The sequence below is a fragment of the Mustela erminea genome, chromosome 1, assembly GCF_009829155.1.
Source record: "Mustela erminea isolate mMusErm1 chromosome 1, mMusErm1.Pri, whole genome shotgun sequence".
NCBI classification, from domain to species: Eukaryota; Metazoa; Chordata; class Mammalia; order Carnivora; family Mustelidae; genus Mustela; species Mustela erminea.
Genome location: NC_045614.1, coordinates 4,942,167 through 4,958,163, shown reverse-complemented (window position 1 = coordinate 4,958,163; position 15,997 = coordinate 4,942,167). Strand labels below are relative to the sequence as shown.

The 15,997-nt window shown below is 41.0% G+C and overlaps 1 protein-coding gene across 3 annotated transcripts in view; it reads right to left on the bottom strand.

The window, feature by feature from the left end:
• Positions 1–789: 789 nt before the first annotated feature.
• LOC116570829 (putative adhesion G protein-coupled receptor E4P) overlaps positions 790–15,997 on the bottom strand; it is a 55,787-nt gene continuing 40,579 nt past the window's right edge. For all 3 annotated transcript variants that reach the window (XM_032308425.1, XM_032308423.1, XM_032308429.1), the window contains 6 exons: positions 11,821–12,056; positions 9,778–9,844; positions 9,108–9,199; positions 7,560–7,740; positions 4,050–4,145; positions 790–1,128 (listed from right to left, as the gene is read on the bottom strand). In XM_032308425.1, coding sequence (XP_032164316.1) covers positions 1,021–1,128; positions 4,050–4,145; positions 7,560–7,740; positions 9,108–9,199; positions 9,778–9,844; positions 11,821–12,056 — 780 coding nt within the window. In that variant the 3' untranslated portion in view covers positions 790–1,020. The remainder of the gene's footprint in view (positions 1,129–4,049; positions 4,146–7,559; positions 7,741–9,107; positions 9,200–9,777; positions 9,845–11,820; positions 12,057–15,997) is intronic.

Genomic DNA, 15,997 nt, shown 5'->3' with positions numbered 1-15,997 from the left:
AGCAGAAAAAGGGACACAGTCTTTGGTCCACCACCTAAAAACTGCACACAAAATCTCTTCAAATGAATCATGGGAACCCTTTACTGCTATTTTTTTATCTTTCCTGTCATAATCATGTAAAATTGTTTTTGAAACACCTCTGGTAACAAAGTTAGTCATGCATCTATTAATTCCAGTGCTGAAAAACACTTCTAGAATCCAATTAGTATGAAAAAGAAATTAGAAATATTGAGGGTTTTGGAGGGGCGGGGGTGAGGGGATGGGTGAGCCTGGTGCTTGATGTTAAGGAGGGCACGTATTGCATGGGGCACTGGGTGTGGTGTGAAAAAAATGAATCTTGGAAAGATGAAAAAAATAAAGATGTTAAAAATATACATATAACTATGTAATTAAAAAAAAGAAAACATATAAGGACAAACAACTGCTGTGACCCTCATGCTATTGGTTTGGAAGTATTTCCACAAAAATACATTGGATGACACTAAGAAAACAAAACGAACCCAATAAATGAGTAGATTTGAAAATCATCAAGCAAAGGAGACAGTGCTGGTCTCTGCGCACAAGACACGCCTGTTGACAAGGCACTCCTAAGTGGGATGGTGGTAGAATTTTGCAACACAAGAAGGCAACCCCCTTCTTTATATTTATTCATATGGGAATTATTTAATTCTGAAAATGTAGGGTTTGCAAAATCTTCAGGAGCATAAAATGCAACTGAATGCCCAGAGAGAGAAAACTGCCAGGTGAATCTAGATGTTGGCCAATAAATCCTGGCAAGGAAGCGAGAGCTGGAAGAAGAAAATCTCTTTATTTCCTTCATTATTAAAAATTATTCCTTGAACATTTAATGGCGTGTGATAAACAATACTGGGTATGGGACTCAGAGGTCTCCCCCTTCTAGCTTCTATGGAGCTAGAAGCCAAAATAGAGGAAAGCCTCAACTGCTTTCAGGATGAAGATGCCAATGGCGTCATTTGTCCGATCCACATGTGACCACTGGGGGCGCTGTCCGGAAGCAGCTCAGTTTTCTGTTCTTAACCAAGAGAAAGAGACAAGAGTCTGAGGCCGTGGTTGCACAGAAGGAACGTCTCTTCTGCGGAAGACTTCTGATGACATCGCTGGTTCCTCCTATTTGGGGAGATAATATGTAGAACAAGCTGAAGAGAAATTAACACCTCAGGAAATGACAAGCCAGAATGTCTCTAAGGTCCAAAGCTCAGTAAAGAGGTCCTCATAACTGACTTTACAGCCTTTCCTCTTCTAAACACCACCTATGATAGTCTTTTTATTTATCTGCTCTTCTCACAAACATTTATAGTTATTATAGTGATAGCATTTATCACTAAATGCTATAGAGGATAAGTGAAGAATGTAAGGTTGAATATCTGCTTTTTTAAATATTTATGTACTTAATCTTTTAGAGAGAGTGTGAGAGCGAGTTAGGGGAGAGGAAGAGAGAGAGGCATAGAGAGAAAATCTCAAGCAAATTCCATACTCAGCATGGAACCCAATGCAGGGCTCAGTCTCACAACCCTGAGATCATGACCTGAGCAGAAACAAACTAGGAGTGGGATGCTTCACAAGCTGAGCCACCTAGGCGGCCTAAGTAGGTACTTTTTAAATTTTTTTTTTAAAGATTTTATTTATGTATTTGACAGACAGAGATCACAAGTAGGCAGAGAGGCAGGCAGAGAGAGAGCAGGGTGGTGGGGGGAGGAGGCTCCCCGCTGAGCAGAGAGCCTGATGTGGGGCTTGATCCCAGGACCCTGAGATCATGACCTGAGCCAAAGGCAGAGGCTTTAACCCACTGAGCCACCCAGGCGCCCCCCTGAGTATGTGCTTTTTTTAAAAATTTATTTTTTATTTTCAGCATAACAGTATTCATTGTTTTTGCACCACACCCAGTGCTCCATGCAATCCGTGCCCTCTATAATACCCACCACCTGGTACCCCGACCTCCCACCCCCCGCCCCTTCAAAACCCTCAGATTGTTTTTTAGAGTCCATAGTCTCTCATGGTTCACCTCCCCTTCCAGTTTCCCCCAATTCCCTTCTCCTCTCTAACTCCCCATGTCCTCCATGCTATTTGTTATGCTCCACAAAGAAGTGAAACCATATGATAATTGACTCTTTCTGCTTGACTGATTTGACTCAGCATAATCTCTTCCAGTCCCGTCCATGTTGCTACAAAAGTTGGGTATTCGTCCTTTCTGATGGAGGCATAATACTCCATAGTGTATATGAACCACATCTTCCTTATCCATTCATCCGTTGAAGGGCAGAGATATCACCTTACACCAGTTAGAATGGCCAAAATTAGCAAGACAGGAAACAACATGTGTTGGAGGGGATGTGGAGAAAGGGGAACCCTCTTACACTATTGGTGGGAATGCAAGTTGGTGCAGCCTCTTTGGAGAACAGTGTGAAGATTCCTCAAGAAATTAAAAATAGAACTTCCCTATGACCCTGCCATTGCACTCCTGGGTATTTACCCCAAAGATACAGATGTAGTGAAAAGAAGGGCCATCTGTACCCCAATGTTTATAGCAGTAATGGCCACGGTCGCCAAACTGTGGAAAGAACTGAGTATGTGCTTTTTAGAAGTAAAGCATTGTCCAAAGATAAGGGGATACTATTACTGTTTGAGGCCTTCTATATAGTTGACTCTTGATAATGTGGTGCTCATACAAGTAGTGTTGACATGGTTCAGAGTAGAGCAAAGTGCTTTCATGTACATTGTTTTTTCCCTCAATATGACATTTCAATGATGAGCAGATTGAGGTGCAGGGGGTTTAAGCTATTTGCCCAACATCTACCAGCTGGAACCTGAAAGAACCAAGATTCAAACTCAAAATCTGGTGAACCCCAGAACCCATGCAATGGATTCCACTATGCGACATGTTTTTGGAGACTGCATGTGTTGGGACAGTTCCTTTTCACAGTTTAGATTGACATATCCTTTGACTACTGGTGATTATAGCCGAGGAGCGAACCAGTGGCATATACTCTTAGGACAAGGTCAGCAACCTGTAAACAGAATTGTCCTTGGTCTGAAAGCACATGTCCCAGGAAACTGGTCCCCAAAGTTTTTGATGATCTGGAGTGACAAACAACTCTGGTGCCAATCAAGGAATATTGTCAACTTTCAGAGGAAAACAGACTTGAGTCTGAACCCCTGTACCCAGCTGAGTAGCTTCAGACCAATCATGTGGACTTTCCCAGTCTGTGTCCTCATCAATAAACAAGGACCTTAGACACTCAACAAGTTAAGTGAGCATCTTTTGTGGGCCAGGCATTGCTCTAGGGAGAAGGAAAATGATAATAACCACAGCTCTGAAACTTACATGGGGGCAGATACTGACCAAAGGTAAACACTGTCATATTTTTCAGAGTAAGAGAAATATCACACAGAGAGGCACAACATACAGAGAATTAAATAGAAGGTGGTGATAGACAGTAAAAGACTGTCACTGTGGCCATCTGACTGGAAACCAAACTCCCCACCTCATGAGTCCTGATTTCTCTTCACTGCTCTGTATTTTTCCACAGCCCACATCACTTTGTAAAATAGTGCATAATTCATGTTTGGGGGCTTATTCTCAGCCACCCCCATCAGAACATCAGTTCTGTGAGGGCAAGGATTTTTGTCAGTGTATCTTCTGCTGTTTCTCCAGCAACTAAAACAGCATCTGGCATACTGGATTCTCAGTAAATATTTGTTAAATGAACATTGTTAAATAAATTTAAATTTTTGATGAAAGTCATTTGGATATTTGTGGAAAGTATGGAGAGAGCGGGAGAGAAAGGAAGGAAGAGAGGAAGAAGGAGGAAAGGGAGAGAAAGGAAAGAAAGGGAAGGGAAGGAACGGAAAAAGAAAAGACAAAAGAACAGAGTTCTACCAGTTTTGTTCTCAAAAACTAGAAACCAACAACATAATGGAGGAAGTAATGTAATTTCTCTTTTCTTTCAGATCAAGGGACCAGAAAACTCGTGGCAGTAGAAGAAGTTAGTTTCAGCCAGTATATGACATTGCAGAGAAGCTGGTCTTACCATTTTGGTTTGGGTTGTAGAGCGTGTCACCTCAGTGCTTTCAGTTTCAACCCCTTTCCAGATCCCACTAAACCACTTCCTGTATTCCATTCGTACCTGAGGAATACAAAGGTTTGTGTCACATCAGGAGCTAGCTTAGGGAAGAAAGGACCCTGAATAGGATGCTAAAGATATACATGCCAAGCCCCATTTGTGGGGCCCCATGACTACCCCCTCATTGTTTTCCTGTATAGTCTTGGACATCCTCTCCTTGGCTCATTCTAAAATTCAACTTCTTCATTGTAGAAAAGGTATTTACTAAATGTCAGGCATCACAAAGTTTCTATAGAGTCTACAGAGTGGTGGGGGTGGTGATGATCCTGACAATGAGGAGGAGGAGGATGGTGAAGATGATGGCGATAATCACGGAAGTGATGATGGTCAATGATGACAAAAACAATGCAGGTGATGGTGGTCATGGTGGTGATTATGACATAGGTCACCATTTATTGAACAATGGCAACCTTCAATACACTTTATTATCCACAATATATCAATTCATCCTTACATAAATCAAATGACAAAGGATCTTCTCGTACTCCCAATGAAAGGTAAAGAAGCTGACACTGCTGGAAGTGTGGACTTGTTCAAGGTCATACAGCCAGCACTCAGCACTGCATCATTCTCACATCAGAGCCGGGACACTAACCACATGCTGAACCACTCCCTGTGATTGCATGGATTCCTTCCTGAAACTTGCTTAAAATGTTTTAAAAAGATATTTAAATATTTAATATTCAACATTATTTCACCAAAGCACTTAAGTTGTACTTCATTTCTGGGCATGAGGAGTACCAAGCATTAAGAAGGCACTAAAAGAGTACGGCGCCCTCGCGGCGCCTCGCGTCAAGCCACGGTCTTCCCAACTCCCCGCCTTGTGCTAGCCGGCTTAGGCCGGACGCTCAGGCCCAGGGCCAGATTCTCACAAAACAAACTGAGGGTTGCTGGGGGGAGGGGGTTTGGGAGAAGGGGGTGGGATTATGGACATTGGGGAGGGTATGTGCTTTGGTGAGTGCTGTGAAGTGTGTAAACCTGGTGATTCACAGACCTGTACCCCTGGGGATAGAGTATTATGCCTCCATCAGAAAGGATGAATACCCAACTTTTGTAGCAACATGGACGGGACTGGAAGAGATTATGCTGAGTGAAATAAGTCAAGCAGAGAGAGTCAATTATCATATGGTTTCACTTATTTGTGGAGCATACAAATAGCATGGAGGACATGGGGACTTAGAGTGGAGAAGGGAGTTGGGGGAAATTGGAAGGGGAGGTGAACCATGAGAGACTATGGACTCTGAAAAACAATCTGAGGGTTTTGAAGGGACGGGGGGTGGGAGGTTGGGGTACCAGGTGGTGGGTATTATAGAGGGCACGGATTGCATGGAGCACGGGGTGTGGTGCAAAAATAATGAATACTGTTATGCTGGAAATAAAAATAAAAATTTAAAAAAAAAAAAAAAAAAAAAAAAAGAAGGCACTAAAAGATGAAAGAGAAATTAATGAAGTGTACGATGGTCTTTTTGACACCAGCATCAAAATCACTGGTAGTTCTGTTCAATAGCAAAAGGGGAGAACTGTTTCCAATCTTATAAGTGGATAAAAAAATATAATGATGACCCTCACAATTTAATGTGTGCCAAGGACTATGCTTGGAGATTCATATTGCAATATCTCTTTTAATCTCAGCCCTGTGACGCAGGTGTTGTCATGTACAGAAGTGAGAAGATTGAACCTCAGAGTGGATAAGAAGACTGGCCAAGCTCACACAGCCACCTACTCAGTGGATAACGTGATGGGAGGTACAGTCCCTTTGTTTTTGGCATATTATGCCAAATATTCCAGTATCCTTCCCTAAAGGGTACTTCCCTATAAGAGGCTTATATATCCTCTTTCTGGTGAACTCAGACATGGCCAAGGAACTTGCTCCACCCAGTGAAAGAGAGCTAATTAAGCTACACTTTGCCAAGATTTCCTTTCCCTTTGCCATGAGAATACCAATGTTCTAAATAAGGGCTGCCCTTCAACCTGCATCCCAGAGTAAAGACATTGTAGATCAAGCCATGGCTATTGTAAGGGCCTGGTTGGCCAGAGGGAGTCATTTTTTTAATGTAGTGAACTTAGATTGACCCCACCCTTCCCAGAGGAACTTACTTGCAGAACCTAGATACAAGGGTGGGTCAGGCCAGGTGAAGACATCCCATCAGTGGGGCGCACATATATCTACTAGGGTAAATTGAAATTCAATTGGCCACCCATGTGCTACCTAGCAGTTTTTTTCTGTGTGTGGCAGACTTAGCATGACTGTGCAGTTTTCTCTGTGTATTGCAATCTCATTGGCCACCTGTGTATAGCCCGGCTAAACTACCTCTCTAAAAGTTAGTCTGTGAGGCTGGGAGGGGTCGCCTCTTTCCAAGAGAAGGCCCTGACCGGTCAGTTTGATTCCCCCAATGCTTGGCGCAAAATAAAGCTTTGCTTGACCTTCGCCTTGTATCAGTCTCGCTCCTTTGATTAAGGACCCTAACAGCTATGTAGCATGAGCAAGAAATAATCTTTATTGTTAAAACCACTGAAATTAGGGGGTGGTGGCTATAAGTTACTGCAGCATAACCTCCCTTATGCTGACTGATACATGCTCTGCTATGGACTGAACTATGTCTCCTCAAAATTCACATTTTAAAAATTTATTTATTTATTTATTTAATTATTTGACACAGAGCGAGAGATCACAAGTAGGCAGAGAGGCAGGCAGAGGAAGATGGGGAAGCAGGCTCCCTGCCAAGCAGAGAGCCTGATGCAGGGCTCGATCCCAGGACCCTGAGATCATGACCTGAGCCGAAGGCAGAGGCTTAACCCACTGAGCCAACCAGACACCCCCAAAATTCGCATGTTAAAGCCCTAAATTGCCAGTATAACTGTATTTGAAGATATGATAATCCTTTCTAGAAAGGATTAAGATTTAATGAGGTCATAAGGGTAGAGCCCTGAATAGGATCATCCAATAGGATTAGTGTCCTGATAAGAAGGATAGTGTCCAATAGGATTAGTGTTCTGATAAGAAGAGACAGAAAAGCTCTCTCTCTTTCTCTCTCCCATGTAAGGGTCAAAAATGTGGCCATCTGCAAAAAAGAAGAGATCTCACCAGAACTCAACTGCATAGGTGCCCCGAACACAGATGTCCATCCTCTAGAATTATAAGAGAAATTTCTGTTGCCCAAGCCCCGCAGTCTATGGTATATTGATATGTCATCTCCAATGACAGAAGCACTCTCTTAAGATACACGTTGGAATGTGAAGGTTAGGCCAATGCTAACTCAGAGCAAATAGCATACCAAGTCATCATTTAAAGCCTCCTTTCAGAATGAAGGCAACCCCAAATACAAATATGAAAGGTCAGAGAAGGGTGAGAATGTGAATGACCATTCAATAAGACTTAGGGAGTTGGCTGGTGAGAGACAAAATAATTAGCCTTACCTGGCGATTAAGGAGACAGTATACCACAAAGAGCAAAACGCCCTGCAGGACATTGATGATGGTGAATGTGTATGCAACGACTGATCCAATCACCTTCCCAACCTCTTCAATCATAAAAAAGCCAAAGCCCCAAGAACAGCCCAGGATAAATAGCTGAGCAATGGCTTTAAATGTCATGAGTCTGAAAAGGAACAAGAGCAGTAATAAGTATCACTCATCACTCTGTGTTGGGCGCTGTGCTAAATGCTCTGCACATATTACCTGATTTAAACGTGCGTAAGTGACTTAGGCAAAGTCATATGACTCAAAGATGAGGCAGAACCCACATTTTCAATGGATGTTTCTGAGAATAATGCTTTCTCCTATTCTTGGAAGTGATTTATCTGCAAGTATTTTACCTGGTTCTATTGGGAGATGTGTGGAAGTACCTTCTAGAAATTTGTATTGAAAATGTGTTGATGATGATATCATGACTTTAGAATATAACATGCTGTTGTGTTTCTTCAAATGAAAGTTGTGTTTTATAAAACAGAATGGGTTTGCTCGTGGCAATTGTCTAGGAGAGATGACATGTATGAATGTGTGTGTGTGTGTGTGTGTGTGTGTGTGTGTGTGTGTGAGAGAGAGAGAGAGAAAGAGAGAGAGATCCTGCATTCATTCAACATGTGTAGAGGAATGAAGAAATGCCAAGAAGGGTGAGCTGAAAACACTGAGGCAAAGAGATGTTAGGTTGGTCTGATAAGTAGATGAGATCAAAGCCAGGGTCTGAAATTGGAAAGATATTCCTTTAAGTTTTGTCCACATGATTCATCACCAATGTAAGGTTTTTGCCCACTCTTGGGAAAAATAAGCACTTGCTTCTCTTATCAATGGGGGGGATGATAGTTGTGCCCACCACATAGATTGGAGTTATGAGAATTCAGTGAAAGAATATTGATCCATGCAATATGTGCCCTCCTTAATACCCTGGTAGTAGGTATTAAGGAGGGCACATATTGCACAGAGCACTGGGTGTTGTACATAAACAGTGATTCTTGGACCAGGGCATCAAAAACTAATGATGTATTTTATGGTGACTAACATAACACAATAAAAAGGAAAGAATGTTGGTAGATTCCCAACATCTACCAAGTTCCTAGTTAATGTTAGTTGTTCTTACCATTATTTTTAATCATTTAGATCAACACAGTAAGAACTGAGTGCCTACAACCAAGGATAATGGAGTGCCCAGGAGTGGGTGGACTCATGGGGTGGAGGAGGGAGGATGATGCCAATACTCTTGGCATGAATTTCATATGAAGATTATGCTATACAAAGTATTTGCTACACAAATGCCACCCAATGAATATTTGTTGAATAAAGAGATCAAGGAGTACACTAAGCTACCTGAAAATTATAGTTTTCACTTCTAGAAGTTGCACCTCATACACACTTTATACAATACCATGGATATCCAACCATGAAATGGTTTTTCATGTATAGGTTTTTTTTTCCCCCAGGCAGAAAGAATGTAGTCCTATGGATACCACTGATCTGGGACCTTCTTACCTGGTGTCCTGAATGGTAGAAATTTCTTTATTGAGGGAGGAAAGTTTGCTTCTCAAAATCCACAAAATTTGGAAGTACAACACCAAGTTTATCTGTGGGCACAGAATGAAATATTGACTTGGAATTTTATTTTGAGGCCATATCATGCAACCCAATTTGAGGTGGACCTAAATATCTTTTCCCAAAAGATACAGGCTTCATAGCATGCTATGCACATATGCTCTGGTCTTTTATACAGCACATTGTGTGTATATGACCTGTGACACTTGGTGCTTGACTAGGATGTCTATATAATATATCATTCAAATCAAGACACCTTGAAAGTGAAAGATTACTATTCATATCTATACCAGGGCAATGGATGTGATCAGGAAGTTGTTGGCAAAGAGGAGAACGTGGCACTCTGTGCAGAGGAGATACTTGCTAAATGTTGAATGAAAAAACATGGAATTTTTGGAATACCCAGCAGAGTTATATCAAAGCAACAAGTAATCTATAAGGGAGCAAGGGAAAGACATGATGACAGTATTTCAAGGAAGAGGAGTTAATCATATTAGACTGTATTTTCTTACCTTCACTTCATTTCCATTTTCATGGAAAAAAACACACACTCCATGCTTGGCCAATTCAGGGCAGGCAGACCCATAAATAACTATCACTAGTTACTCACCAAGATAATGAATGCCACTGGTCCCATGAAACTCCAGATGAACCCTTTATCCAGCTTGAGCCAGCAGCTGTTGAGAGAGGAGTATGCATAAGCTGCCTATTTCTCAGAAGGCAGAGAACTTGAATTCAGACCCCTCTAGCAAGATCCAACCAGTACAGAAAACCATTTAGTTCAGAACCTAGACTTTAGATTCAATCAGACATGGGTCCTCATCTGACACAAGCTATATAATCTAAGCCTCAATTCCCTCAAGTGTAAAGTGAGGGCAAACACAAGTATTGAAAAGATTAAATGATTACAGTGGCTATATGCCAAGTCTTGAAGTCAGGTAGGGTCAGTCCTCTGACTTTGTTTCTCTCTTTCAATATTGTGTTAGCTATTCAGGATCTTTTTCTTCTCTATATAAATATTAGAATCAGTTTATCATTATCTAAAAAATAATTTTTTGGGATTATGATTGGAAATGCATTGAATCTATAGATCAAGTTGGGAAGAACTGACTTCTTGACAATATTGAATCTTCCTATCCATGAACATGGACTATCCCTCCATGTATTTGAATCTTCTTTGATTTCTTTCATGAGATTTTTGCAATTTTCCTCATATAGATCTTGTAGAAAACATCAAATGAGATAATGTGTACATAGTTTTTGAGTATGGTTCTTGGCAAACAGGTAAGGCTCAATAAATTATACCCTAAAATAATGACTGTTATCAGAAAGAGAATAAAAGCAATACTTTAACTACAGCAAGAAAACCTACCAACACTAAGTATTTTCCATGTACCAAGTACTCTCTTGACCAAATACTTTTTATTAAGTCATGCCCTATGTTGGCAAAGATAGTATAAATTACTCTGAACAAAGACCTGGCAGCATAAAACTAGGAAATGTGACAAGCAATTGCCCACATTCAGTGAGCAGAAAAGTTCCCACACTTAAGTTCTATTCCAGGTGTTACTAACACAGTCTAAACCCAGTCCACTCTTTGTTTTTGTAAATAAAGCTTTACTGAAACATAGCCACATCAATTCATTTATATATGGTCTATGAATTGGCTGTGCTCCCACAACAAAGGCAATATTGAGTAATTGCCACAAACACCATATGGACACAGAGACAAAAACAGTTACCACTTGGCCCTTTATAGATAGTTGCCAACCACTGATATATGCTATCATGAGATCTCCAGAATTGTTCTGGCAGGACATAGGGTTCAGGCTGGAGAAAGGACATCATTTCTTCTTCAAGAGAGACACTTTCATCATGTTGTTTTTGCACACGTGTGCCTACTCTCTAACCAAAGCCCCACTGCCAAAATACTAACGTCCTCAACTAACTTTGCCGGGCTTTGCAAACTTCTTTAGTGCGGCAGCAATTCCTTTAGTGAGGAATTCTGACTAATTCTCTTTTTAGCTGACACCTTAGGAAAGTTTCTTAGATGCACTAAGACCCAGATGTCCTATGTATGAGGTAATTAACAGTGCTGACTCCACAGGATCAGGGGGAGATTGAGACATAATATATGCACTATTTCTGATGCATCCCAGTCCTTCAAGATTTGTTGTCATTGTTGTTACTTTCTATATTTTGGGATGAATCTCAAGCTCTTCAGGATACCCTTTCAGAATCTTCCGGAACACAGAGGCCACAGGTGAGCTCTTCCATCCCTGAATTTCCTGAGCGTATTTTTTTGGTCCCTAATGTCCTGAAGTTGTATTCAAAATTGTATCATAAGTACATTTGTCTGAAAGGTACTTCCCTATTTGGGAAACTGGGCCCTGGATTTCACCAAAAGTCTCAAAAGGATCCAACCCCAAAGATGCTGAGAATCATTGCTCTAGGAATTTCTAAGGACAAATAGAATTCTGGCTTAAAACAGGACTGGTACACAATAAAAATAAATAAATAAAAATAAAAATAAAACGGGACTGGTTTTGTGAAGTATAATTCACAACAGGAAAAGGACTGAAATGTTTTTGATTTCTGATCATGCATCAGTCATGGACACCATTTCCACCAGAAAGGCACAGAGCATGCTTACTGAGTATGTGAGCCATAGTTTTGGGGTCCTACTATTGCAGACACAGCCACAATGACAGCTGGAATCCCATAGCCTGAAGGGTACATGAACTTCTTCTTGAATTTGCCTGCGCTAGTGTAGTTGGCCACCTTGAGATTCCTAACGGTGAGGAAGAGATGCAGCCCTTCAAGGAGCATCCAGGTGAAGGAGGCCAGATAGAGGTAGTGCAGCACCCCAGCGATGATGGAGCACAGCACCTGGAGGGGAGACAAGAGTTAAGAATGTGGTCTGCACCTGATCATTCCTTAGCACTCAGCATTTCCTGGATATTGGCCTGCATCTTCAATTCTAACACCTGTGACATTTTGCTGGGAGGGACAACACAGTTTTGGGGAGCTTTCACTGGTCCCATGCTTACCCTATGTATGGAGCAGTCCAGTAATGCAGAGGAATGAATGTTCTGGGAATAGTCCTCAGATCCATGACAGACCAGTGCTGGTGGATGAATAGTCCATGGCCCTTGCCCTTTGGATGCCCTTGATGCTTAATTTTATGTGTCAATTGGACTAAGCTAAGGAATGCCCAGATAACATTTAAAACATCATTTCTTGGTGTGTCTGTGAGGGTGTTTCAGGAATTATGAATTAGCATTTGAGTCAGGAGACTGAGGGTGGACATCATCAATCCTTTTGAGGGTCTAAAAAATATTTATGTGGAGGAAGAGAGAACTTGCTCTCTGCTTGAGCTGGGACAGCCAGCTCTCAGACATTGGTGGCTGCGGTTCCAGTAAAACAACAACAACAATAATGACAACAAGAACAACAGAAACAGACTGTTTTACAAAACAGAGTTGTTTTTGTTTTTTTTTTTTTAAACAGAAACAGAGGGTAGGCCAGAATCAGCATCAACACTATCCTCTGCCAATACTGTCCATTTCCTAATGAGGAAACTGGGTCCCAAAAGGTAGACTGTCACCCAAGATCACATAGCTGGCAAAAAATAAAAATGGATTTCAAACCCAAACTGTCTCCAGACACTATACTTACTCTTAACCATAGCAATGTACAGCTTCCTGGGGGGCTGAGGGGTGAGGTGGGGGGGAATAGTGCTTTCATAACATTCTGGCTGTGAGATCATAGTCTTTTAGGGTTAAAAGGAGCTTGGAAAATATCTAGTTCCAATTCATCCTGGATATGATGATGACTGTGATCATAATGGAGACAAAAGCTAACATCATTAGTGTAGCAAGGAAATGTTGAAAAAGAAAAACAAAGCTGGACATCACGTTGCCTGATTTCAAGCTTTATTACAAAGCTGTGATCCCCTAGACAGCATGGCACTGGTGCAAAAACAGATACATAGACCAATGGAACACAGTAGAGAGCCCAGACATGGACTCTCAACTTAATGGTCAAATAATCTTTGACAAAACAGGAAAAAATATCCAATGGAAAAAAAAGACAGTCTCTTCAATAAATGGTTCTGGAGAAGTTAGATAGCTATAAATAGAAGAATGAAACCAGACCATTCTCTTACACCATACACATACAAAAAAAATTTAAATTTAAATCTAATTTAGTTAATATATAATGTATTTTAGTTTCAGGGGTAGAATTCAGTGATTCATCAGTTGCGTATAACACCCAGTGCTCATTACATCAAGTGCCTTTCTTAAAGCCCATCACCCAATTACCCCATCACCCCAGCCACATCCCCTCTAGTAACCTTCAGTTTGTTTTCTATAATTAAGAATCTCTTGGGACACAATGTAACTCAGTTGGTTGAGCAACCAACTCTTGGTTTGGGCTCAGGTCATGAACTCAGGATTATGGGATCAAGCCCCAAGTCTGGATCCATGCTCAGCAGGGAGTCTGCTTGGGATTCTCTCTCTCCCTCTCTCTCTGCCCCTCTCCCTGCTTGCTCTCTCTCTCTCTCTCTCAATCACTCTCTCTCTCAAAATAAATTTAAAAATCTTTAAAACAAAGCTGTGATCACCAAGACAGTATGGTATTGGCACAAACACAGACACATAGACTGATGGAACAGAATAGGGAATCCAGAAATGAACCCTCAACTCTATAGTCAACTAATCTTTGACAAATCCGGGAAAAATATCCAATGGAAAAAGACAGTCTCTTCAATAAATGGTGCTGGGAAAATTGGACAGCTACATATAGAAGAATAAAACTGGACCATCCTCTTACACCATACACAAAGATAAACTCAAAATGGATGCAAGACCTTAATGTGAGACAGGAACCCTTCAAATCCTAGAGAAGAACATAGGCAGAACCTCTTTGATATCAGCCACAGCAACTTCTTTCAAGACACATTTCCAAAGGCAAGGGAAACAAAAGGGAAAATGAATTTTTGCGACTTCATCAAGATCAAAAGCTTCTGCAGAGCAAAGAAAACAGTCAACAAAACAAAGAGGCAACCCATGGAATGGAGAAGATATTCACAAATGACACAATAGACGAAGGGCTAATATTCAAGGTCTATGAAGAACTTCTCAAACTCAACACCCAAAAAACAGATAGTCATGTCAAAAAGTGGGCAGAAAACATGAACAGATACTTCTCCAAAGGAGACATACAAATGGCTAACAGACACATGAAAAAATGTCCATCATCATTAGCCCTCAGGGAGATTCAAATCAAAACCACATTGAGATACCACCTCACACCAGTTAGAATGGCCAAAATTAACAAGACAGTAAACAAAGTGTGTTGGAGAGGATGTGGAGAAAGGGGAACCCTCTTACACTGTCGGTGGGAATGCAAGTTGGTGTAGCCACTTAGAAAACAGTGTGGAGATTCCTTAAGAAATTTTAAATAGAGCTTCCCTATGACCCTGCAATTGCACTACTGGGTGTTTACCCCAAAGATACAGATGTAGTGAAAAGAAGGGCCATCTGTACCCTAATGTTCACAGCAGCAATGGCCACAGTCACCAAACTGTGGAAAGAGCAAAGATGCCCTTCAACAGACGAATGGATAAAGAAGATATGGTCCATATATACAATGGAATATTATGCCTCCATCAGAAAGTATGAATACCCAACTTTTGTATCAACATGGACGGGACTAGAGAAGATTATGCTGAGTTAAATAAGTCAAGCAGATAAAGTAAATTATCAAGTGGTTTCACTTACTTGTGGAGCATAAGGAATAACACGGAGGACATTAGGAGAAGGAAAGGAAAAGTGAATTGGGGGAAATTGGAGGGGGAGATGAACCATGAGAGATGGTGGACTCAGAAACAGATGATTTTGGAGGGGAGGGGAACTGGGGGTTAGGTGAGCCTGGTTATGGGTATTAGGAGGGCATGGAGCACTGGGTGTGGTGCATAAACAATGAATCTTGGAACACTGAAAAAATAAGACAAAATTTTTTTTTTTTTAAAGATTTTATTTATTCATTTGACACAGAGAGATCACAAGTAGGCAGAGAGGCAGGCAGAGAGAGAGAGAGGAGGAAGCAGGCTCCCCGCGGAGCAGAGAACCCGATGCGGGACTCGATCCCAGGACCCTGAGATCATGACCTGAGCCGAAGGCAGCGGCTTAACCCACTGAGCCACCCAGGCGCCCAAAATAAGACAAAATTTTAAAAAATAATATAATAAAAAGAGTCTGGAAGTTTTCCTTCTGCTTCAATTTTTTGAAACAGCTTCAGGAGAATAGGTGTTATTTCTTCTTTGAAAGTTTGGTAGAATTCCCCAGGGAATCCGTCAGGTCCTGGGCTCTTGTTTTTTGGGAGGTTTTTGATCACTGCTTCAATCTCATTACTAGTTATCAGTCTATTCAGGTTGTCAGTTTCTTCCTGGTTCAATTTTGGGAGTTTATAGTTTTCCAGGAATGCATCCATTTCATCTAGGTTGCTTAACTTATTGGCATATAACTGTTGATAATAACTTCTGATGATTGTTTCTACTTCCTTGGTGTTAGTTGTGATCTCTCCCTTTCATAAATAATTTTATTAATTTGAGCTTTCTCTCTTTTCTTTTGGATTAGTGTGGTCAATGGTCTATTGATCTTATTGATTTTTTCAAAAAACCAGCTTCTAGTTTCATTGATACATTCTACTCTATCTCTAGTTTCTGCCTCATTGATCTCTGCTCTAATCTTGATTATTTCCCTTCTTATGTGTAGAGTTGGTTTGATTTGTTGTTGATTCTCCAGTTCTTTAAGGTGTAGAGA